General features: G+C 52.2%; 2 protein-coding genes across 8 annotated transcripts in view; one reads left to right on the forward strand and one right to left on the reverse strand.

Moving 5' to 3' along the window:
* SNRK (SNF related kinase) overlaps window positions 1–20,727 on the forward strand; it is a 79,851-nt gene extending 59,124 nt beyond the window's left edge. For 3 of the 4 annotated variants that reach the window (XM_044933535.2, XM_044933533.2, XM_044933534.2), the window contains 2 exons: window positions 2,452–2,586; window positions 6,054–9,843. In XM_044933535.2, coding sequence (XP_044789470.1) covers window positions 2,452–2,586; window positions 6,054–7,278 — 1,360 coding nt within the window. In that variant the 3' untranslated portion in view covers window positions 7,279–9,843. Of the gene's footprint in view, window positions 1–2,451; window positions 2,587–6,053; window positions 10,010–17,142; window positions 17,322–17,672; window positions 17,807–18,467; window positions 19,440–19,909; window positions 19,961–20,299; window positions 20,425–20,611 lie in introns of those variants that run through there. The other variant, XM_025273018.3, reaches the window with a different exon arrangement.
* Window positions 18,391–24,852, reverse strand: part of ANO10 (anoctamin 10) — a 216,592-nt gene continuing 210,130 nt past the window's right edge. For 2 of the 4 annotated variants that reach the window (XM_044933550.2, XM_044933546.2), the window contains one exon: window positions 18,391–18,732. In XM_044933550.2, coding sequence (XP_044789485.2) covers window positions 18,664–18,732 — 69 coding nt within the window. In that variant the 3' untranslated portion in view covers window positions 18,391–18,663. Of the gene's footprint in view, window positions 21,341–21,782; window positions 21,938–24,852 lie in introns of those variants that run through there. The other 2 variants (XM_044933541.2, XM_044933543.2) reach the window with 2 other exon arrangements.

Genomic DNA, 24,852 nt, shown 5'->3' on the forward strand with positions numbered 1-24,852 from the left:
CTCAGGAGCTGCGGTGCATGCCTTGCTCCGAGGCATGTGGGGCCTCTGGATCAGGGAAGGAACCCGGGTCTCATGCATCGGCAGGCAGATTCTTTACCTCTGAGCTGCCAGGGAAGTCCTGGGCTCGCTCTCACTGTGTCCGGGCCTGTGGACGTGGTGTAACGGCTGGAGTTCCCAGTGGGCAGGGCTTACGTCACTTACCTCTGGAGGTCCTGGCCCCCGGCCTGGCTCATGGGTTTTGTTGTCTTTTGCTTTTATTTTTGTGCTAGTGAAGGAGCAAACCGTCGCTAGTGGTGTCAGTGGGTCCTGTGGCCGCTCTCCCTTCTCACAGAGGTGAATTGGAGCAGACTGTTTTGTGTCCTGGTAGCTGCGCTGTCCGTTGCTGGGTCCTCCTAACTCCTGGGTCTCCCTCTGGTCCCCACAGGGAAGCAGGGGCAGCACCCCAAGTTCTTGAAATCAGCGGTTGGCCTGTCTGTAGTCGCACATTTTCACACGTAAGGGTGTAGGGGCCCACGGCCAAGCCCGTCTGTGTGTACGTTACCAGAGTCATCGTGAGAAGGACCATATGACGTAAGGAGACAAGATTTTACTGCCTGGCTTTTTAGAGCCTTTGCTACAGTAACCTGCAGCCCATGAGATGCACACGTTAGTTATAGTTTTTAAAAACCAAAGCCAGTTTTTTATAACCTATGAAGTTTGAAATCAAGGATAATATAAAGATACAGTTGCTTTAACAATGATTCATTTCTCTAAGAGGTCCTGTCTAAAAATACAAAGTGTTTTGCCAAGTCAAAAGTCATTTAATTCGTTGGGTGAAACAGTTGAGGATGATGGAACGAGGATATACTCTGGGGGGCTCCCCTCAAGGGGGCCACTCTGGCCTGGCTGAGTGCTCCGACCCAGGTGTCTGACCGCCGGGAAGAGGCGGCTGCAGGCTGGACATACCACTGCAGCGGGGCGGGCTGTCAGGCTCAGCTCCCCGGGTCTGGTCCATGAGAAGGGTGGTGTCTTTATAAAGGACATCTTTATAAAGTGCATCTTTAGGGTATTCTGGAAAGAAGAATTTATAAGAATAAACTCAGGCTCATGGTTTTGGTTTAAGTACAAATATCTGCAGGTTTCTGAGTGTGTTTTGAGTTTTCACAGATTGACCCGCAGCTACTGAAGTGACCTAAATAAATGGAGATGAGCAGGACACTTGCTCTTTTTGCCAAGGATACTCATTGTAGGAATGTGTAGAGAATGATTTTTCACTTTTGAGTGGATAAAAAGGCTATTTGCATCTCCTTGAATTGGCTTGAGTGTTAAATAAATACATGCAGTGGAGTCCTGTAGAACTGTTTAATTTAGGTAAATTCAATTATAAATCCAAAAGGAGGGACAATTTGAAGCCTCAGGTCTTTCCAGCTGTTCTCAGGCTAGTCTTGCCTGCTGCCCACATTATGAGCAGCTCCTCATTGTAGGGTGCTTCCCAAATTCAAAGACACATTTGTCCATCCCCTTAAGACAAGCCCACAGCTTTATCTGGTGCTCAGTTGAGGAAACCCTCTGAGAAGCCATTCTGGTCCCAGATTTCCCCTCGATGTCTGACTTCAGCATCTCTCAGTGTGGCCCTGGCTGCCCTCCTGAGCTGTGGCCCCACCGTCTGTTTTATGAGGAGCAGCCCCTGTATTGCCTTCCCGAGTGCTCCTTGTGTAAGTTCACTAACTACACGGGGGCCTGAACAGCAGCATGGTGTGTTTCCGGGCCTTGTGGGTCCTCGGTCGTGCACCCCTCCAGTGTCTGTCCACGGCAGGCGGGGGGCGGGGGTGCTGGCTGCCCACTGGGCATGTGCCCAGCAGTGCCAGCCACATCGAGGACTCAGCACTACTTTTGAGGTGGACCTACCAATTTTATTTTATTCATAAATTTTATTCAAAGAAGAGGCTAATAACATGCTTTCAATAGATTATTAATGCATTAGTGTCTGAAAATGCCAGTAAATACATAGTGTAAAAGGAAAAGCTTTTTCTAATTTTTCTGATTGATACTCGTGTTTGAGTGCACATTCATATAACTCAGTTCATAATTCTGTTGGAAGCAAGTAAGCCACTTTAATGAAAGTAAACTTGACGGACATAAAATTTTTAGATAATGTATACATTCTGGAAAGTTCATTATCTTTTCTTAAGCATCTAAAACTGACACCAGCTCAGTTGCCATCAGCATTTTGGGTTTTTCCTACTAACCGAGCATTTTTATGCAGTTGTTTCTTAGAGTTTTAAGAATGATCTACTACCAGCTTTTGGTTTTTTTCGCCTTTTGTGGGGTTCCCCCCCCACCCCCATAATTTTAAAGAATTCCAGGTCATTGGATTTCATTTGGTTTTACTTAAAAAGCAAAAACTCAGTTGTGTTGTGCAAAATCAGACCTGCTAATGCGGCTTCTGCTGTCTCTCCCTTTCTTCCTCAGGGCCCTGGAAACCAACAGGTACAACCACATCACAGCCACTTACTTCTTGCTTGCTGAAAGGATCCTGAGGGAAAAGCAAGAGAAAGAAATACAAACCAGATCTGCAAGCCCGAGCAACATCAAGGCCCAGTTTAGGTGAGAAAAAAATCTTCACTGATTTTAGTAAGTTACCGTTTTGAAATAGCCACCTTTTCCTCAATGTTTCCTAAGTCTGTGGGGCGAGAGGATGAAGCAGTGACAGCCTCGCTGAGAGGCCCCGTGTGGGCTCCCCACGGGAGGGAGGGGCCGGGGTCCTTAGTCACCAGGGCTGCCCTCCTCTCCTGGGCTCCGCGGGGACATGGGCTGTAGCTGCTGGCCTGGCTGCGAAGACATCTGTGCAGAAGCAGCTTCAAGCTAGGGTGTCTGTCGCTATTTCTGTTCAACTCTTCCAGATCTGACATGTAGAGATGTGTCATTTTCTTTTAAGTTTTATTATGGGAACAAGGCTGGGTTTTCCCTCAGTATCGGGAATAATTTTAGAAAACCTACAGGGCCTCTCTGTGGCATGATGTTATCTCAGGATCGCAGGAATGTGACAGATTAGCTAGTTGATTTATTAGCTACTTCACCTTGGGAGTTCACCTAACCTCTGACTTGGCTTCCTCATCTGTGAAATGGGTGGAATAATGCTCTTTGCACCTTGGGGGTGTCATTGGGATAAACGAATTACTATCTGTGCGAGGTGGTCTGAACTGAGCCCTTGTGTTCGCTGTCGCCGTTGTGGGCGTCCCCGCAGCGTCATCTTCGGCAGAGCAGGGGCCGCGTGCGTCTCCGCTGTGTTTCCCTTCCCTTCCTTCCCCAGCTTTTTCCTGCTCCTCCTCTCCCGCTACCTGCCTACTCTTCTTTTTCTTCTACCATATTAGCTTTCCATTTAATATCAAAACTTGGGAAGGGTTACAAAAGGGTTACTTTTGTCACCATTATGAAAATTTATTTAGAATTTATCTTTGTTCAGATAAAATAATGAAATTATAGTGGAATTAATAGTGATTCAGAAACAGGATGCTCTTGATTCTTAGTAATTCTCTACTTGTACATCTAACTATATATGAACATATGTGTGTGAATATGTAATAATAAATTACTGTTTTAAAGAAGAGTACCATTGGATTTTAAATTACTTGCAGTCAGCTTGCCACGGGTAGGTTGTTGCTTGGGATGGCGCGACAGAGAAGAGACAAGAAAACATTCCTGGGTGACCAAAGACTAAATATTTGAAAGTTTAGTTTAACTGGAAGATGAATTTGGTAGCTTCATTTATATCCTGGATGTTTTCTTGCATAACGAAAACCAGGCACTCTGTCTGGTGTCAGCTTGGGAAAGGACTGGGCCCCAGGGAAGGTGGGAACCTTACACATGGGACAAACCAGGAGAAGGTCAGTGAGCGGTTAGGGTCAACCTAGCCCTGACCCGAGCCCTCCTGTGTGAAGAACAGAGTCACCGTGCGCCTGGGCTGGAGCCACCCCAGTGTTTGGGAGAAGGGAACATTTGCAATTGAACTGTTTTATTTTCAATGGGACAGATCAGAACTCAATCTAAAATTGATCAGACAGGTAAATGAATTAAAGTGGCTTCACTTTATTATAGAAATTACACAGCCAACAGTAGCTATAAAGAAGTATCAGCGCCTTCCATGCAGTCTCGTTTTACCCAGCTGGGGATTAGGAAGTGGAGGTGCTGTGGGGCCTGTCCTCCTCCTGGGCCCTGGCCCGCTGGCATGTGGTAGATGTCTGCTGACTTGCCTTGTCTTCATTGTCAAAACCCCGGACCCTAACTCAGTTCCATTACAGGGTGCGCCTCAGGCTCAGGGTGACCTGTGCAGAAACGTGGCCTGAGACAGGAGGCTGGTGTTAGGCGGCTGAGTTAGCTGTGGGTCCCTGGGTCCAGCCAGGGAAGGCCTGCCTGGAGAGGGTCCATTCTTTGTGTCCTGCCAGCGTGGGCTGGAAGCACGTGCCCTCTGCCTGTCCGAGAGCCTTGAGGGTCCTCCAGGAGCCGACCCTGTCCCTGGGACTGTGCCGTCGCTGCAGCTCGTTGATGATTCTTGGTAGCAAGCTTTGTCTCTTGTTAAGATAAGCTGTGATTTTCTCACAGTGTCATGCTTATTTAGTCTAGCACAGCATTGGACCCGGATATGTTCTTAGTAGATGTGAGCTATTTAACCATCTGATAACTCATGTAAATAAGAACCATTGGTTCAGAGTGATGGTGGATTGGCCGGTACAGCTGCAGGGCTTTGCCTCTTGTTTCCGGGTGGCTTCTGTTGTGGGGGGAGGAGAGAATCCCCTCCAGTCTTTGCCCCGCCCCCCTCGAGAGGCCTGGCTGTGGCTCTGGGGGGTCTGACGTGCCTCCCACCGCAGGGCCACCCCAGTGTTTGCCAGGGTGACATTTTGAGTGGTTGCTCTTTGAGGACTATATCCTGAAAGGAATGTTGGGTGCCATTTCCCAGGGCCCAAGGCTCACCTGGAGTTGGCACAGTTGTGTCGTGAGGACAGAGAACTTGTCCAGAGACGCTGCTTGACCTCAAAAACATTGAACACTCAGCTTCTGTAAACTGCCGAGCAGTGAGCAGCAAACAGGCCCACTCCATCCTTGAGAGGAGGAAGCTCTGAGTTGGGGAAAAGAGGTCTGCAGTAAACTCCTATGGGTTCTTTTAAAGCTACAGCTTGGATTGGGTTTTACGTCTGGGATAACAGTTGGTGGGAAGTGCAGTGTCAGTCTAGCTGTGGCTGTTGCAGTGTCTCCGGTGTCTCTTCTCCTGGGCAGAGAGGGCAGTTGAGAGTTGCAGATGTTTATTCAAAAGAGGCTAGAGACCTCACTTTCAAAAGTTGTCCTTGGGCTACCAAGCAGTGTTCTTACTACTTGGGTGACTCTGGATTGGGAGTAAAATCAAAGTTCAAAGAACAGTAGATTTTGCTGTGCAGAACTTCTGTGTGGTCATTAAAAAAAAAAACAAAAACATATATATATATAGAGAGAGAGAGAGAGAGAGAGAAGGAGCTTATGGGGTGCATAATTTAATTGGTGAAGAGATTTATATGTGCCAGTATTCACTGACTTTGCTCATCAATAGTTTAAATCCATTAAACTATTTTTATTTTTTTACACACCAACTTTTCACACCACCCTGTAAAATCTGGAGGACTAGAAATTGCAGGTGAATTTTTTAGCAATAATATACCTACAAAGACTGTGATCTAAGACCAGAAGGAGCAAAACCTGTGTTCAGGTTTGACTCTGGCGATAACTCCCTTGCACTTTTGAAAAGGCTTTTCCTGTGGTATAAAACGCTTATGTGGAAGAGACGTTTGCCCCCTTCTGACAGCTGTGATGAAGTTCTCATTTGGTCACGAAGCGGGAAACTGAGCCCCATGCGAGCACATACTCTAGTGTCCTCGCGATGCTTTCAGGATGTCGAGAGGGTTTGCAGGGCTGCTGCTGCTTTTTGTTGCTTTCGTTTTCTTCATGTCTGTGGCTTTCCTCCCAGTGTTTTATATATAAGGCACTTGAGTCAAGTCTACGTATTATTTCATAGCTTTTCCTTTTTTTTTCAATCTGTTACATAGGCAGTCCTGGCCAACCAAAATTGACGTGCCCCAGGACCTTGAGGATGACCTCACGGCCACTCCTTTGTCCCACGCGACTGTCCCTCAGTCTCCTGCTCGGGCCACTGACAGTGTCCTCAACGGGCACAGGAGCAAAGGCCTGTGTGACTCGGCCAAGAAGGAGGACCTCCCTGAGCTGGCGGGGCCCGCGCTGTCCTCAGGGCCACAGGCCGGCCTGAAGCCCGCGGCCAGTGGGCGGAAGTGCCTGTTCCGGGTGGAGGAGGACGAGGAGGAGGACGAGGAGGACAAGAAGCCCATGTCCCTCTCGACCCAGGTGGTGCTGCGCCGCAAGCCGTCCGTGACCAACCGGCTTACATCCCGCAAGAGCGCGCCAGTGCTCAACCAGATCTTCGAGGAGGGGGAGTCGGACGACGAGTTCGACATGGACGAGAACCTGCCACCCAAGCTGAGCCGCCTCAAGATGAACATCGCCTCCCCGGGCACGGTGCACAAGCGCTACCACCGCCGGAAAAGTCAGGGCCGCGGCTCCAGCTGCAGCAGCTCGGAGACCAGCGACGACGACTCGGAGAGCCGCCGGCGGCTGGACAAGGACAGCGGCTTCACGTACTCCTGGCACCGCCGGGACAGCAGCGAGGGGCCCCCGGGCAGCGAGGGTGACGGTGGCGGCCAGAGCAAGCCGAGCCGCGGCGGCGGGGGCGCGGACAAGGCCAGCCCCAGCGAGCACAGCGCCGGCGGCGGCGGCCCCGCGGGGGGCTCGGGCAGTGCCCCGGGCGGCACGTCGGGCAGCGTGCGCCGCTGCGCCGGGCCCGGCTCGTCCACATCCACGCAGCTGGCCGCACGCAGCGCTGGGGAGCTGGTGGAGAGCCTCAAACTCATGGGCCTCTGCCTCGGCTCGCAGCTGCATGGCAGCGCCAAGTACATTCTTGACCCGCAGAGCGGCCTGTCCTTCTCCAGCGTGAAGGTCCAGGAGAAGTCCGCCTGGAAAATGTGCATTGGCTCCGCCGGCGGCGCGGCGCCCGCCCAGGCCGGGGGCGGCATGAAGTTCTTCTCCGACCACGTGGTGGACACCACCGCAGAGTTGGACCGGATAAAGAGCAGGAACCTGAAAAACAACGTGCTCCAGCTACCTCTGTGCGAAAAGACCATCTCTGTGAACATCCAGCGGAACCCCAAGGAGGGGCTGCTGTGCGCCTCCAGCCAGGCCAGCTGCTGCCACGTCATCTGAGCTCGGCGCGCCTCCTGCTCAGAGCGGCCAAGACCGGCTCACTCCACTGGTCCCCTTTCGGTTTTACTCTCTTAAAGCCGCAGTTATTTATTACTTTCTCGTTGTTCGCCTGACGACGTGACAAATGCATGGTCTTTGTGCATGCTGCTAGACACTACTTTTCTTTTCCAGCTGAAAAGTCTCGTGTCATTTTTACATTTATAATTTTAATGTGGATGATCAGGATTAAATTAAAATGTATATTTGGAACCTAATATCCATGGAGCACTTAGAAATTTGATGTTCTGCACTTAACTTAGAGAAAATGCTTTTCCTTGTGAAAAATCTAAATTCCCGCCCCGACCTTCAGTGACATGGGAACTCCGTGCTCTGAGGCATACTCTGGTGTCTGAGACAGAACCAAAGCAATAACCTTGTGATGCCGATAGGCCTGGAGCCCGCAGGCGTGGGGTGCCCAGCCTCCAGGGCCTGTGCGGAGCAGAGTGCAGCAAGCGTCTGCACTGACAACCGTAAAACCATGATTTCAGCATAACCCACACCTGTTTGTCTTAAGCTATAGTGTGAAAACAGTTTGGGCTCTTAAAATTTAACTGAAAAAGATGTTCTTGTTTTGTACTAGGTGAGAAAGTACATAGATTTATATAAAGGCAGCTTCCTCCGTAGTGGTCAGTCACAAGCAATCTCATTTTGCAATGTGATAAAGTGAGCTGAAGATGTCTTGACTCGATTCTAGAGCGTGTGTCTAACAGAACAAAAGGATGCTTGGTATAAATTCCCTTGAGGAGGGCGTACCCCAGGCTTCCTGGACAACCATGTAGGTAGAAGAAACGCTAGGGCCTAAATAACATGGAAGCAAAGGTGTTGGCAAAGTCAAAACCCCATTAAAAAAATTTTTTTTTGGCATTTGATTTTTAGGACTTTGATAATTAGGTTGTCTGTTGGTAACTTCCATTCTTTTATGTCCTTTAGCTCAACTACCTATGGGAATTGGCTGGTTAAAAAGATTAAAAAGGTTGAATACACAAACAGCCAACAAAAATGCACAAAGCCTGCTTTGTTTTTTCTTTTTGTTTTTTGCTGGAAGTGTTTTTTACCTTACCTTCCTGCCAAAACAATAATCAAAGAACTCTTGCTTTAAAACTACTCCTGTACAAGACTACTCTTGACCAGATAATCATCTTTCGTGGCTTTTATCTTGTAGGACACAGTATCATTTTGGGAAGGGGCCAGATGCTACTTTTTCTTGCTGTGCCCAGAGGGTCTTAAAAGCAGCGCTTAGTGACATTGGTTATAGGATGTGGCCAGTCCCTCTGGCTTTCGCACGCTCCCCAGCATCCCGTCCTGTCTGAGTGACAGTTGTCTGGTCTGTAGAGTGGGTGGAGCAGCGAAGGACAGCATTCCACTGGTCACGGTTTCTCCAAGTGTACACCGACTCTGCTACTTTAGGATTCATGTATTTTACTCAGAACTCTGAATTTCACAGTATGCTTACTAACCTAAGTAAAGATGATACTCAAAATACCTATTTTACTTTCTAGACCTAGACTAGATAACGTTTTAAGCTACAGCTCTAGTTCATTGTGATGTTTATAATTGAAAGCTATGAGAATAGATGTGTGGGTGAAGCCATAGAACATATTTGCTTGAAATTTATTGAGCAGGGATCTTATAAAGGGCCAGAAATAAGATGTGTGGTTCACATAGATAGTGAGCGTAACATCTGTATTAAACGTCGGAGAGAAGTTTATAAAGGGCATTGGCAATAAACTCTTTGTTGCAGCTGTTTTCCAAGTAATGTAAATACTTTTTCCTGTGATTATGTATAGCCTTGGAATGGCACCTTTTAACTAACCCGTATGTGTTTGGTTTTCAATCGTTTTTTATATTCAAATGTATATATGGTGCTCACTTTTAGGATCAGCAGTGTTGACCATTATGCTGCATAGCTGTATCATAGCCTTACTAGTCATGTGTGGTTGGTTGGCCCTCTGGGTAGACAGATGTTAGTCTGCGTGGCGTCTTACCCCTTGTTCATCAGTGAATGACTGTGCATGTGTTGTATGTCATAGTATGTTGTCACATAAAGGGAGGGAGCAGATAACCATTATGTTAAGGTAATATTGGACCAAACGACTTACTTGCTCTAAACAGTTTCTTGTACCCCTTAACCTGTCTTCAGAAGTTGCAGAGTTACAGTAGTGTGTAAATTAAATATTGTGGAAAAACAATTAGTCTTGTATTTTTCTGTATGTGTGTGTGTATATATATATATACATTATATATATATATATAAAATTATGTACTTCTGGCAATTCTATCTGTATTTAAAGTTGTGACAATCTTGACACCGATTTTAAGAATAGCCGTGAGACTGAATCAAATTAAAGATGTCCCTTCCAAGTTAGAATCGATGTGTGTTAAGAGGGTACAGAATTATCAGCTGATTTTGGCTGGTTGCTTCCACTGCTGGTTGATTTTCCTCATTGTATAAACATTGACAGGTATGTGACAAATGGGAAAAAACAAAGTCCAAATAATAAAGTGGCATATTGGTGTTCAGCAATATAAACTGTCCCATGTTCTGTTTCTTCTCATGAGCGCAGCTGTGTGTAGGCCTGGCCTGGGTTAGACCGACGCTCTACATGCTGTGCGCGCGCCTCCTTCGCCAGATGTGACTGGAAAAATGCGATCGCGACTGTTCTCACTTTAAACTCGTGACCGCAAGTCTCAGGTGGGTGTCAGGACTGTCCGTTAATTAAACTGTATTTCCCCAGTTACCTGCTTTCTTCACTCGACCAGTCACCATCCTCCCGATAAGTAAACCAGAGCAGCTGTAAGTGCCCCGAGCCCCCGTCTCTGTCTTCTGCCTTGCCGTGTATTCGCGCGCCCGGTTGTCCACTTGCCCGGCCCTTCTGGTGGGGTGATTCCAAGGCAGCCCCGCCTCTTGCCCGCGCAGACTGCACAGGCGTCAGGGCGCCAGCCTCGAGCACCTCGCCATTCTTTTCTTCGCCTTGCACCATCAATCTTCGCTTTTCCACTGGATCGTTCCTAACAGCAAACAAACACGATTTTATCCCCCTTTCGTGTTTCTGCTCTCCCTCTAGCTGTTGTCCCTTTTCTCCTTCCATTTCTCCTCTCTGAGCCCTTCCAGCCAGGCAGCGCTGCTGTCCCCGCACCAAAACTGCTTTGCTCAAGGTCAGCAGTGACCTCCTCCCTGTGCTAAACCCAACAGTCAATTTTTAGAAACAGCTTTGAGATGTAATCCACATACCACATAATCCACCTATTGACATTGTACAGTTCAGTAGATTTTAGTAAATTCGACGAGTTGGGCAACCATAAACCCAAAAAGAAACCTCGTACCCTTGAGCACATTCTCCCTTCATCCTCAACTCCCAGCCCAGCCTCAGCCAGACAAACCCTGATCCAGTGGTGAGTTCCAGTCCCACGTTAGCGTTTAATGAGCACTCGTCCTTGCAAACTTTGCATTGCTCAGGACCTGACTTCTTGCTGCTCTTCAGTCCGCTAGCTCCACAGTCTCCCAACTGCTAAACTCGGAGTACCGCAGGATTCAATTCTGGATCTTTTCTATATCTACACACAGTCTCTTGATGATCCCATTCAGTCTTTGTGCTGACAGAAAGCCCGAAATACATTTAGCCCACATCTCTGACAGGAACGCCAGATTCCAACTACCCATTTGATTTCTCTCCTTGGATGTGTCTGATAAGCACCTCAATTTGTACAAGTGAATGCCTTCCTAATCCCACTCAAATCTTTACCCTTTCCTAATGCTTCCCATCTCGTAAAAGACAACTTTGAACCTTCATTTGTTCTGCACAAGTCAAATATCTTGGTGTCAACACTCGCTGTCTGATCCCAGCATCTAATCCATGAGCACATCTTATTCATCATCCCAATGCTGACACCTCCCTGCCACCACTCCTAACGTTCTGCTCCGTGACACCATCAGTACTCGCCTCTAAAGAGTTTCTCCAGTTTTGCCCTTGTCTGTCTCCTCCATTCAGCATTGTGAGTGATCCTTCTAAAAGCTAAATCGTGGCATGTTTTAAAAGGTGTTTAATTTCCAAATATTTGAGGATTTTCCACATAAAGTTCCTGTTACTAATTTCTAGTTTAATTGTTTTAGTCAGAAGTTGTCCTTTGTGTAACTTAAATTTTTTACATTTACTGTAATTTGTTTTATGGTCCCGCTAATGGCCTGTCTTGGTGAATGCTTATGTGAGTGCTTGAGGAGTCCTGCTGTTGATATAGTGTTCTGTATGTTCTGTCAGTAATTAAGTTGGTTGATAATGGTATTCACGTCTTCCATATCCTTACTGATTTTCTGCCCCATATAAATGACCGAGACAGGAGTGTTGACGTCCAACTGCAGTGGTGGATTTGCCCGTTTCTCCTTTTAATTCTACCAGTTTCAAGTTAAAATTTTGAAGCTCTGTTGTTAGATTGAAGATTGTTGTCTTCTTGATGAATTGGTCCCTTTCATCATTAGAAAGTGTTCCTCTTTATCCCTAGTGAATAATTCTTTATCCTGGAGTCTGCTTTGTGTGATAATGATAGAGCCATTCTCTTTTTAACTTAGGGTTAATAACCCTATCTGTATCTTTATATTTAAAATGAGAATTTTGGGGGTTTTTTGGCAGTCTTTTTATATAAAGCATGTAGTTGGGTCTTGCTTTTTTGGTCCAGTCTGCAAGTCTTTGCCTTTGATTTAAAGTAGAGGTTCCCAAACCCTGGGCCACAGATGGTACCAGTCTGTGGTCCTTTAGGAAAAACGCCACACAGCAGGTGAGTGGTGAGCAAGCAAGTGTATTTGCTGTCTATTTATAGCCTGCCGCTCCCCATCGCTCACGTTACCTCCTGAGCTCTGCCTCTTGTCAGATCAGTGGTGACCTTAGATTCTCGTAGAAGTGTGAACCCTACTATGAACTGCACACTCACAGGATCTAGGTTGCCTGCTCCTTACGAGAATCACCATCAAACCATGCCCCTCAGCCTCCTCGCCAGTCTCTGGAAAGGCTGGGGGCCACTGATTCATTCAGACCAGTTAGCTTTAGTGTAATAGTCAGCATAGGTGAGTGGAAATCTATCTTCTAATTGTTTTCTACTTGTCTCATCTGTTCGTTTTTCTCTTATTTACTGTCTTCTTTTGGTTTAACTAGCACTTTTTATTGGCTAATTGGCTGTATGCCTCTGTTAGTTTTTTTAGTGGTTGCTGTAGGAGTGGGGGGTGTCCGTGTGTGTGTGTTTTTAAGGTAGACTGAGTTTATACAAATGTAATCTACCTTAAAATAATGCTCCTTCTAGAACATAATGTTACAGCTCTACACTTCCATTTTTTTCCTCTTCTTTTGTTGTCAGTCATTTTATTTTTATATTTGCACACACGAGTTTGTTTTAGGCAGTTTTCTTTTTAAGAGATGAAACGGGGAAAGTCTCATTACCAAAATCTTTGTTGTTTGCATTACTCATTTTCTTGTAAAAATCTGCATTTTGGTATCTTCTGCTTGTAGAACTTTAAATTTTTAATATTACAGGTCTGCTGATCGCTTTTGCTTGTCTAAAAACGTATTTTTACTTCACTTGTGAAGGATGTTTTCATTGGGTATAGAATTCTAGCTTTTTCATCGCAGCGCTCATCACTGAATTTCGCTTTGTTCAGTACGGGATTTTGTACTCATGTAAAAGGTGCTGGGTTTCATTTTGACATGGGGTTATTTGGAGTTGTTCTGGTTTGGGTCTTGCTTTTCAAGTGTTAGGACAGATCCAGAGGGGTCTTTTAGGACTGACTTGCCCACGACGGAGGCAATGCCCTTCTGAGCAGTCCACCGAAGTTCTTTCCACCCTGGCCGGGGAGCGTGAGCTCGTCCCAGCTTCGTGTAAGTTCTCAGTGTCGGTCAGCCTCCAGCTTCAGGTAATTTTCTACCTGAAAACGTGTATTGATCGGCATTCAGTCATAGGCCACAGATTCTGGTGCTCGCTCACTCCTTGTGCAGCAGGAGGAGACGCCAGACTTCAGGCCCCTTCTGCCCTCCATCAGGGATTGGGTCCCTCAGAGTTGTGGGCCTGGCAAGGGATAGTTGAGAAGGGGATGTGGGATCTGGTCTTTCTGGAGCTAATAGAAGCCAGGCGCATAGTGACTGCTGGGGAGTCATTTGTACTCCGGCCATCTCTCTCCCAGCAGTGCTAAAGGTTGGCAAGTAAGAAGAACAACAAACCAGAATCTTGGTCCTTGTGAGTTCATGATGCCCTTGGGGAAGAAACATGGCTTTCAGTTAGCACCAGACGCCCATCTGAGATGGTGACGTCTCAGGGCGCTGTTGTGAGGTGCTATGAGAGTTCCAGGAATGGGGGAGTCAGGGAGGGGGTGCGGGAGGCAGAGGGGAGGAGGGCGGGGAGTGCAGAAGAGGAGCTGGGCAGGATTCGAGTCCAGGGTTCCTGTGTGAGCCACGGGGGAGAGAAGAACCACCCATTGTTCTCCTTGACTGCTTTATCCCTTCACAGGGACTCCAGAATGTGTGGATTTGAGGCCTGGAAGAAGCGGAGGACCTGGGGGCACGGCTAGAGTGTTGCTGGGTGGGAACACCGGCGTTCGGGCGGGAAGAAGGTGGAGTCAGCACCCCACACTGGGAGCCCTGCTTTTCAGAAGGGCCCTGTCTCGGTTTAATGCTCTGTTCTTAAATTATCTTGAGAGTCTTGACACTTCACGAGGGCCTGTGCGTTCATTTTGCCTTGGGCCCTGCAGGTTATGTACCACGCGGAGGGGTTAGGTCTGTATTCTGCAGGTATGAAGGAGGGGGTGTCAGGCGCGAGGATGGGAGGCTTTGGCGAGAGCAGAGGCCCACAGAGAGCAGCCGAGGCTAGAGACAGAAGCCTGGAAGCCGCCTCCTGTGGGGCTGAGGAAGCCTGAGGACACCAGGAGTGGAGGCCACAGAGTGGGGAGCAGCAGGTGAGCGCCGAGGCCATGGCCGGCGATGGGGTGAGCAGGCTGGGCAGCAGCACTGCCCGAGGCGGAGCAGAGCTAGTGGGGGGTGGGGGGCCGGGGTGGAACAGCGAGCGTGTGGGCGTTACTCTGAGCGCCCCCAGAGTGGGGGGGGAAGGCCGGCCCTGGGGGTATGGGGTCTGCCCGTGGGCACGGCGCTGATCTCACCCCAGAGCCTGCCCCTGGGGCGCCTCCTGCTCGGGGACAGATGAGACGGTGGTTGACTTCTGACCTTCCAGAAGGCTGGGCCAAGCCCTGTTAAACCTCTGGGCTATGGGGTCCACTGTGAACCGCACTAGAGCTCCTACATAGCAGATTTCTGTGCATCTCATCACCTCTCTAATTCCCGAATTGTCCCAAATTCGGTGACACATGTGGTCCTGAGGGAAGCACATTACCCTTGTGAAGAGAAGGAGCTAGACGCGGGGGCTGGAGACCTGGTCTCGCAACATGTCCTGGGGGTTCCAGCGGCTGAGGCTTCCCTGATGGCTGAGGAGCGGGTCTGGGCCCGGGAAGCTTGTGGTGTTGAGAAAGCAGTGCCTTGTTTGGAGTTGTGTCTGGGGTTGGAGGGGCAGCAGCCACTGTCATTGGCTCCTCAGGTTCCCTTTAGGATGGAAGCCCTTGTTTTCCATGTTTATAGCCAGACAGCTATGTAAAGGGCGGCGTGGAACTGTCTGCACCGTGATTTTCCTGGTACTGAGCGAATGACCGTCTTCACACCCTGGGCTGGCCATGCAGGCCTGTGCCTGTGCTGGGGGCGGGGGTGTCGTGCTCCCCCCGCAGCGTCCGCAGACCTGGACTTGGCTGGCTGTGCCTTCCCTGTGTCCTCCCACAGGAGGTGATGGGTAGTGGCAGGAGCCGTGTTTCCCTGTCCCCGGAGGGAGTTCACCAGCACCCAGGAAGGTCTGGAGAGGAGGCCATGTGTGGTCCATGTGATCTGTGCTGCAGCTCAAGGAAAACCACCACTGTCCCTCTTCTGGTCAGTTAATGGCTAAGGCTCACAGACCCCTGAGCAGGGAGCCCAGCACCCCCCCCCCCCTCCACAGGATGCGGCTCCGCCTGACCCGCCCGGATAGCCAGGGGCTTCTGAGGGGTCGTGGGCAGTGTGGGTCATCCGGTGATGGAAAGCGAACGGCAAGTCTCTTTGATCCGAGAATCCCAGGCCAAACTGCCAAAACCCCGTTCCTCAGGCCTGGGTGGTGGCACCAAGCGTTGCTCTGATCAGGAGCAGGTTCTCTTGGGGGGTCTGCAGCTACACGCTGAGGCCCAGCTGCTGATGCCAGCCTTGGCTGGGGCTCCTCCTCACTTGCTAGGCCTCCTGACTTGACTCTTAGAAAGCTGGGATGAGCAGCGTGCCCACCCTCCCCCAGTGCCTACTCCTGCACGTTGGAGCAGGCAACGAGCAGCTCACCGTTGCTGTCCTTGCGGGGCTGTGAGTTAAACCGGGTCAGGAGGCGTCTGGAGCCCAGGGTTCCTGTTCTCGTTGCTCGTTTCCTGCCGGAAGTGGGGCTGGAGCTCAGGGTCAGGACTGAGCAGAGAGCTGAGCTGGGCTGTGCACCCTCCTGGCCACGCTGCTGAGAGTTCGGGGAGGTCACTGAGGTCCCTGTGCCCCAGCTTCATCTATAAACACAGATGGGAGGAGGAAACCGGAGCTCGGGGGGCACGCCGAGGACGGCAGGGGCTCCAGACTGCCAGCTTCACGGTAGGGCTCCGTGTGCCTAACTGTTTGCTTCTGGTTTCGTGCCTAAAATCAGAGGATAAAAATTTGTTCTCAGATCTTTGTTCTGTTTTGGAGCTGCTGGTGGGGAGTGAGTGTGGCCACCAGGGGGGAGGGACTGGGCCACTGCCTGCCCCCACCACTGCCTGCCCCCACCCCATCCAGGCCTGACCATGGAGAGCATGGGGGCGCCCATAGCGGGGGTGTTGGCCCAGCCCCCGCCCAGGGGCCCCAGTGGATGTCAGTAGCACAGAACTGAGTGTGCTGCTGGGGGCGTGAGAGGGGACAGCTGGGCTGAGCAGTGAATCCAGCCAGGGCCCACTGGCAGTGTGTAGACTTGGTGAGTCTGTATCTCATGCCTGAGGGAGGCGGAGGGGGTAGGGTGGTAGTTGGGAGAGGCTGCGGTGGGCTCTGCCTGGTTTCCCAGGGGCCTCTGTGCGGCTGCGCACGCCTCGTTTGGCTCGGACCCTCCCAGCAGGGCGTGGATGGCATCACCTCCATGTCCGGGCTCCTCCCCAGGGACCTGACCATGCAGAGCCGTCTGGTGACCTGGCTCGGGTCCGGAGACCCCAGGTCACCACTGCGTGGACAAGGCCTCGCATGCCCTCTGAGAACCGAGGGGGCTGTGCACACAGGAGGCTCTGGTTCCTGTCCGCCTGCTCCCTGCTTGGTCCGGACACACTGTTGTGTCTCCTCCTGGCACCGTTTCTTTCTACACCTTTTCTTCCGTGGGCTCGGGCTCCACCTCTGGGGGTCTTCTCTGTTTCAGGCGAGCGATGCCTCAGCTCCTGTCAGCCCTGTGGGAAGAGGCGGTGTAGAAGCGGGAGGAGGCTCTCACCAGTGGGTGTCGGGGAGAACCGGTGGGGGAAGGGGGACAACCTGTGGGTCACCATGGGGGCCGGAAGCAGCAGAGCTGGGTGGGAGCATGAGGATCCCGGGGCTAGCGGGGCGGGGGGCTGGATCTGAGCCCGGGGTGGGGCCACATGGGTAGAGGACAGGAGGAGACAGTGACCTCAGGGGCTGAGGGTTCATCCGCTTCACGCAGGTGAGCCCAGTGTGCTGCGGGACAGCGTCACTGGGTCTGTCTCGGGTCAGTTATGGTGACGAGACCATAACTTGTGAGGGACACCGTGGTTTGTTCCAGCCCTGCTCCCGGGCACCTGCCAGGAGCCAGACGCCGCCCTCTCTGGGCACAGGCCACACAGACAAGTTCCAGGGGCCTGGCAGGCCCATGCTGATCTGCTTCCTGCCAGCCCCTGTGGACACCACCGAGCGGCTCCCACGTCTGTCCTCTCTGCAGCCCAGGAACGGGCCCCGGTGGAGGTAGGTCCGCTTCCCGGGTCCCCTGCTGCCTGAGCAGGACTGCCTTAGTGCTGGCTGAGTGATGGGGCTCTGCCAGGTCAGGCTGAGGATGGGCAGGGCGGGCTTATGGGAAGGACAGTCAAGTGCGCAGGGAGCCTGGGTCCGCGCTGATGCGGGGCGGGCAGGGGGGGCCACCAGGAGCAGCTGGGAGCTCGCAGGTGGGAGATGAGCCCATGGGGTCCACGCCCAGAACCCACTGCCGCACCCCCCCCCCACCTCCCGCCAACTGTGCTCGTATGACTGTCCCCAAAGCATACTCTGGGGGAGACAGAGTCGGGTCCAAGGACCCACCTGAACTTCCTCCTTTCCCAGGAAACACGGGTGCCCTGGCTGGGACTGGAGCCCATTGGAGTGGAAGCTACCAGTCCCTGGTGTTCTGAGCTGGGAGCATGTTCTGAAAGTATCCACCAGGGAGTACTTGTGCCGTGGAGGGGGCTGAGACCAGGGTGAGCAGGGCAAGGCTGACCATAGGTGTCCACACTGGTAAAGGTGGGCTGGCAGAATCCCCAGAACAACCACACGTGGCAGGAGAGTCAGGCTTCCGTGTGAAGCTGGTCTGCTGCGGCCACCCCGCCTTGATGAGAAGGAGGGGATCAAGGGCCCGGGCCCAGAACGAGGGAGACTGGTTGAGACCACCCACCCTCCCTGTCTTCCCCTGACCAGCTGCAGCGCCCGCAGCTTCCCACAGGAAGGTCCCGCTGGCCGTGACTCCCAGCTCTGCGGGCCCTGTGGGGCAGGGCTGGCTGGGCCCTGGGGTGGTTTGAGCAGCCGTTGGTGGGAAAGGAGACCAGGCCGGGTGTCCCAGGCGGGCTGGGGGCCGCTGCGCCTGTGAGCGCCGCAGCTCCTTGGGCATCGACAGGGGACCCCCGCCCCCAAGCAGGTGTGTCCCAAGCACCCGGGGGCTTCCGCAGGCTCTAGGAGGGGCCTGGCCTCCAGGCAGGCCCGGCCCTTGGCTCCCCTCAGGGCCCCTCATTCCACGACCGGGCCCAGAGCAGAGGGGCCGCTCTGTCTATACACAGGGAAGGAGACGTCAGGTGTGCACGTGGCCTTTTTAATAGCTCGGTGGGCACTGTTTCCGTCGATGAAGGGCTTGTGAACTTATTGCAGGACAGAGCCAGGAGTGTGGAAACACCCGTCACTCTCAGCGGGGGCGCGGCTGATGCCACCCATATCGGCCAACCGTCACCGTGAGGGTGGCGTGGGGAGCTGGTGGTCGGTCCATATGCGAGGCTCCGGAGCGAGGTCAGGCGGCTGGAGTGGGTGTGGAGCTCGGGCAGGAGCCTGGAAGCGGGTCGGCCCACCCTCAGGGCGCCTTCTCCTTCCTGCCTTCCCTGCATTCCTCTTTCAGGTTCTCGGAGGTGAGCTTCATCTGCTGTTGAGAGAACACGGGAACGCGCTGAGCCACGCGAGCCTGGGTGGAGGCACCTCAGGGGCGTCCCCTGACACACACACTGTGGGAGACGCCTGGCGCGGCTCATTGAGGTCCGGGGACACGCACTTGGAACCAAGGAACCTGGGTCACTGATGCGGCCCAAGGCTGCCTGCGAGTCCGGAGCCTGTTTCTGACCCAGAGGAGTGGGAAGTGGTAGGTTTGGGTGGAACGTGCTGTGTGCGCCCAGCTCGGTGGGGGTTTACAGACGCTGAAGTGAGAAGCAGCTGGCACCTCTTCCTCCCTGGACCTCCAGGAGAAGGCGGGGAACCACAGGGCTGGGGGCTGCAGCCTGATGTGGGGCCAAGTCCTTGCTCTGCCCCTGCACACCGAGTGACCTCGGAAGTGTGACCGCTGAGCCTGGTGTCACACCCTCTCCGTGGGTGAGAGGTGCATACCCTGCAGGCTGATGCTGGGGTTACCGCCCCTGAAGTCCCTGGCCCAGAGCAGAGGCCCCAGAAGAGCGGACGTCTCACCAGCCCTCTGTCCCAACAGCCACTTCCAGGAGCATCAGGGACATCTTGTGAAGGCTCAGAGGAAGGGGCCTGCACCCAGGACCGCGGCATGTGAGGAGGGAGCGCTCCAGCTCCAGTCCTGGGGCCCCACCCGGACACGGGGCCCGGACACTGCTGCCTTGGGTGCTGGGAAACGTGAGTACAGCTCTGCACTGTTGACTGAATCAATTACACCTTTGGAATTTGACTTCATGCGGACACACACACACAGATTGTTGATAACAGCTATTTACTTATGGAGAAAACAACTCTGAGCACAAACATGGCTGGGGCCGGGTTCCTGGCTGGCCTCCTGGGAGCCCTGAGTGCCACACAACTGGACAGGACACACACTCCCTCCGCTTTTGGGGAGGAGACCCCTCTGCAGACTGTAAGTCAGAGTCTGTGCCTCCTGCTCCACTCTGAAGGCCGCTCTAGATCTCCAGTAACTCAGGAGGCCCCCTTCACTCCGGACAGTCCTCATCTCTCTCGCCCTGGGTTTAGGGGACCTTTTCAAACGTCTTCTCATGAGAGACAAAAAGGGGTTGGGGACATAATTTGACGAGTAGCCATCAGAAATTAAAATCTAAACTGATGAGGATAAAATGTTCCCTGGTTTCTCACAGAATCATACAGCCAGGAGTCCTCCTCCACATGGGAAGAAAAATCATAATGAGGTTTGTTTGTTTTTTTAAGTCTTTATTGAGTTTGTTACAATATTGCTTCTGTTTCTATGTTGTGGTTTTTTGGCCAAAAGGCATGTGACCTTAGCTCCCTGACCAGGGATTGAACCTGCATGCCCCGCACTGGAAAGCGAAGTCTTAACCACTGGACCACTAGGGAAATAGCCACAATGGGTTTTGATCAAACGAATTTTGATTGAAAGGCACCTCTGAGGTTCAGACAGCCTCGAGGTACAGACAGCCCCCCGATCTGTGTGTGTGGCTGTGGATAGGCCCTGTCCCCTGAACGACCCTGCTCCAAGTGACCTAATTCTGGAGATGACTCTCTTTCAGGTGCAAGGCCTGGGAAGAGACTCTGAACCCACCGGGCTGGATGACTCCCACCTGCAGTGCCGGCCCCGCTGAGGGCAGCTCCTAAGGGCAGGGGTCTGCACTGGACTGTGTGGCTGGAATCAAAGGTAGGGACTCTCCATCCCCTGGGCCTCTGGGTTGGGCCAACCCTCCCCTGATCCCCACTTCCCACCCCGGGTCCCGCAGGGCTCCATCTGTCTCGTGGAGTTTTGTGATCCCCAAAGGCCACATCGCCCACAGTGGGTGAGGAGCTGGGGCTCAACAAGGTCTCCCCCTTGTCTTCCACACCCCCAGCTGGCTATGCTGAGCAGAGAGCAGGACCAGACCTTAAGACCCTAAAGAAAAACCTAAGAGGGAACAAACTGCCACAGCCTGCCTGCCTGAGGTGAAGAGTTAAACCGCATGTGAGGTCAGTGAGCGACGCACCAACCTTTCTGGCACAATCGGGGCAGGTCTCCACGGCTGCTGCCTGAGAGATGGGGTTGGAGGCCATCTGGCCTTGAGACGGCTCCCCCGGGTCATCCAGTTGCTTTCCACTGCTCACAGGTCTGCATCCCCTCACAGTGTGCAGTCATGGAACTCGTAATGAAACTGCCCACATCCTCCTCGCCTTCCAGCAAAATGGGGGGCTTTAGCAGAACTAACTTTAGAAGCATAAAAGTTCTGAAGGAAGCTTGATGATTTGGTACTCTGGTCCCTGGACCTTGTTAAACGCAGACTCTTGGTCCCTCCCTGAGATGTTAAGATGCCATCATGCTGGTTTGTAGAGGGAGCCAGGACTCTCTCGAACTTTTACCAGGCCCTCCAAGTCCCTCCATGGACAAACCGAGGCCTGGCAGTCTGATTTGTGGTCTGCCATCTTTTACCAGAAAGCAAACTGGGTCACTGGGCAGGTCCAGACCACAGTCCATGCTGAGGGTGCTGGGGTGGACCCCGGGCTGCCTCCCGCAGCTCAGCTCTTTGGTGAGGGTGCTTCAGCTGCCCTGCTGAAGAGGGTGGGGTGGGAAGGAGCAACCTCATTCCCTTAAAAAAAAAAAAAAAAGTAGCTGGCTTCTTTGGGGACTTTAGAATCAAAACCTTTAAAAATATAAGCAGGACAATAATGCTGACTTCTTTCCCATTAAGAAGCATCAGAATGAAGAGCAAACGAAATTTTCCTCAACTCATGAGTCATTAAAACACTCATGTTCCAAATTATTCTTTAAAAAGCACAGACTGATTTTTGGCATCATTATTAACAATGATTATACAGGCAGACCTTTTACTGTGCTTCCCAGTGTTTTTTTGTTTTTTTTACAAACTAAAGGTTTGTGGGCATTCCTGTGTTGAATGAACAATTCTATTGGTGGCATTTCTTGAACAGCATTATTTTTTAAGGTTATGTACAATTTTTTTTAAAACATAATGCAATTACACACTTAATAGACTATACTACAGTATAAACATTTCTTTTATATACAGGAGAAAAAGAAAAATTCACAACTTGCTTTACTGCAGTGGTCTGGAACCAAACCCACAGTATCTCGGAGGTCTGCCTCTTAACAGGAACCGACTCGCTAAGTGTGTTGGCCAAATGTGCAGCTTAACCTGAGACAAGGTGAGCGACAGGATCCCTTTTCCCTGCAGAGCAGAAAAGTGCTGTCCGAGACCTGCACTGCTCCACACGTCCACAGACATGGCCTTCCCCTCCCAGACTCGTGGCCTCGCTGAGCCCGCAGTAACTCTCAGGACTCGTCTCTTCACCTGACTCAGGAGGTCAGCTGACGACACCCTACCCGGTTTCCAGTTTGCTGGCAGCTGCTGTTACCGCTTCCCCCAGAAGGGCCCTGCTCGTCCCTCTCCCCGTATGCTGCAGGCTGTCTCAGGGCAGAGCGCCACCCTTACTTCCCCTCCATTCTGATTTAATGGAAGGCTCCCCTGGGTGATTTTCTCGTGCAGCTGGGGTGGAGAAGCACTACCCGGAAGGAAGCCACTTTGGCAGTTAAGGTGGGCGGGGGGGTGACGCGGGCAGAAGGGGACCAGGGCCTCCGTTGCCCACAGCTCTGCCCGTGCTTGCCGTCCAGCCCGGCAACCATGCGCCTGTCTTCTCTGCCCGCGTTACTAGCTTGGGATCATGTAGTTAGAGTCAGGGCAGACTAAGCAAGGGTCTGCCATTCCTTGAAAAGAGGAAAGTAGAGAGCAGGCCTTCTGACTTGCACCGCGTTTTCACAAAGGTGAGCTTTGTCTGAGAGACCTAGAGGGAAGTCCCTCCAGCGAGCAGCAGCTCCCCGCCAGCTCTCTCCCAGTCTTCCCCGCTCAGCCCCAAACTCGGGAGGTCATCACAGATGGCTCCCTGCCCCTCCCCGTCAGGTCCTGTGGCCTCCGCCTGCCAAGCACACCGCCTCCTCCCACCTTAGGACTCTTGCCCCTCCTGCCCTGAAACTACCTCCTAGAATCCCCCACCCGTCTCCAAAGGCAGCCTGAGCCGTGTTTAGAACAGGGGACCAGAAACATGCCACTCGAGGGCTTCCCGAAGACTCAGGGCTAAGGCTCAAGTCCCCCTTTTCTCTCTCACCCTGCAGCTTTGGCTGTGCTCCCCAAGCACCAGCTCCTTCGCCGTCTGCCTCACCTGCCCTGCTGCTGAGCTTTACCCCTCAGCCTGGCTCCTCCCGGAACACTCAGCCTGGAGGACGTGTCTCCATCATGTCTCTCTCCTGGACTCTACTCAGGCTGTCGGGCTCTCTGTGGAATGTCCAGCTCTCCTCTCCTGACCCCACCCCAGGGCCTCCAGCAGCTGCACCCCCAGTTGGTGCTCTGGAACTACCTGTGGGGGGCCCCCAGCACATTTCCAGCAGCAGCCCGAGAGAGGACAGCTAAGCCGTCGTGAGAACAGCACAGGTGAGTGAGACACACCCACCTTCTTGAAGTTAGCATCATTTTCTGAACCCAGCCACATGTCTGGGACCAGTGAGCACACGCCGTAATACGGGCTGCATGTCAAGTGCCAGGGCTTCTGAGTCTAGATGAACAGTGAAGACCTGGGTCCAGCCCCTCAGGCCTGGCTCTGGTGAAGGGAAAGGGGTCTGCAGGTAGAGCTGGGGGAAGAGGAGGATGGAAAGACGCCCGATATCAGCTGGGTCCCTGCTGGAAACCAAGAAGGTCCAGGCCCAGCTTCCCCACCCCATGAGGTGTGGTGGCCACAAGTTCAGTAACTACATGAGCCGACCCTGGGGAACATAAGTGTCAATTTGACTTAAAAAAGAAAACTAATGTCTACTTAAATCTTTTGGAAGGAGGCGACTGAAGTGGTGAAGTAGAAGAACGCAGAGTCCACTCCACCCACAAATACATCAAAACTACACTTAAAACTGGAACGATTTTCACAGAACACCAGCCGAGAGCAGCTGGGTATATCAAATACCCAGCGCTGAAAGAAAGACCCCCATGTAACCTGCTAAGACTAGAGGAAAAAACCGGGGCAGGGAGAATCCAGGTGGGGCCTGTGCCCCAAGGGAGGGAGCTGCGACAGAGGACAGGTTTCTGCACCTCGGGAACCTCCTGTGCCAGGACAGAGAGGAGGCTGCAGGGGTCTGGACTTTGCCCACAAGGAGAGTGCACTGGCCGCCAGCAGAGAGAGAGGAGCCGAAACCGACAGCAGCCACATTCTCACGCTTCCCAGCCCAAGACATGCGCCTGGTACTGAAACTCGGGTTTTGGTGGAAGGAGGAGACTTGGGTTGGTGGTGTGGTCCAGGGCAGACCCTGGAAGCCTCGTTCTCAGGGTGCTCACAGTGTGGCGGAGCTCTCCCGGGCTGTGGGAGCTCACACCTGAGTGTGCGCATGCCCAAGGCAGGTGGAGCTGATGCACGACCTCTTGCAGTGGAGAAAGGTCAGTTTTGTGGCTGTGCACCCTGGGTGGCGGGCAGCTCTCAGAGTTGCCTGTCCCAGCAGGAGTGCTCCAGTCCCACCTCCCTCTCACTGCAGCTTAGATCTGGGGGCTTCTACTCCCAACAACTGGGCAGCAACCCCTAACCTCCAACAGGGCAGTGACCAGCACCGAGCAAAGAGGTGGCTGTGATCGTCACAGCACCAAGCACACCCCACCCTCAAGGGGACAGTGGCCAGCACAGCCTGAGCCAAAGACATGGCTGGTGTCCACAACAAATACAGCCTTTGTACCAGAAATACTAGAGTGACATAGTTCTACAGGGGGGTGTTCCCACATAAAAACAGTCTTTCAGGACCATAGTACATCACGGTTTCTCCTAAATTTATAGAGAAAAAGAAATACATATAAAATGAAAAAGTAGAGGAACTACTCCTGCCTAAGAGGATCCCCTGAAAGAGCAAACAGACCCTTCCAGTCTAGCAGGCCCCAAGTTCCAGAGGGAGGCATAAAAACGCTGAAGTGATTAAGAAGGCTATCAATAGAAATGCAGATCCCTGTAACAAGGAACTGGAAACCATAAGGAAGAGCCAGTCAAAATCAGACAACTCAATTGCCAAGGTTAAAAACCAGCAAACTAAGTAATTCAGAAGAACCAATAAGTGACCTGT

The sequence above is a fragment of the Bubalus bubalis genome, chromosome 21 (assembly GCF_019923935.1).
Source record: "Bubalus bubalis isolate 160015118507 breed Murrah chromosome 21, NDDB_SH_1, whole genome shotgun sequence".
Taxonomy (NCBI): Eukaryota; Metazoa; Chordata; class Mammalia; order Artiodactyla; family Bovidae; genus Bubalus; species Bubalus bubalis.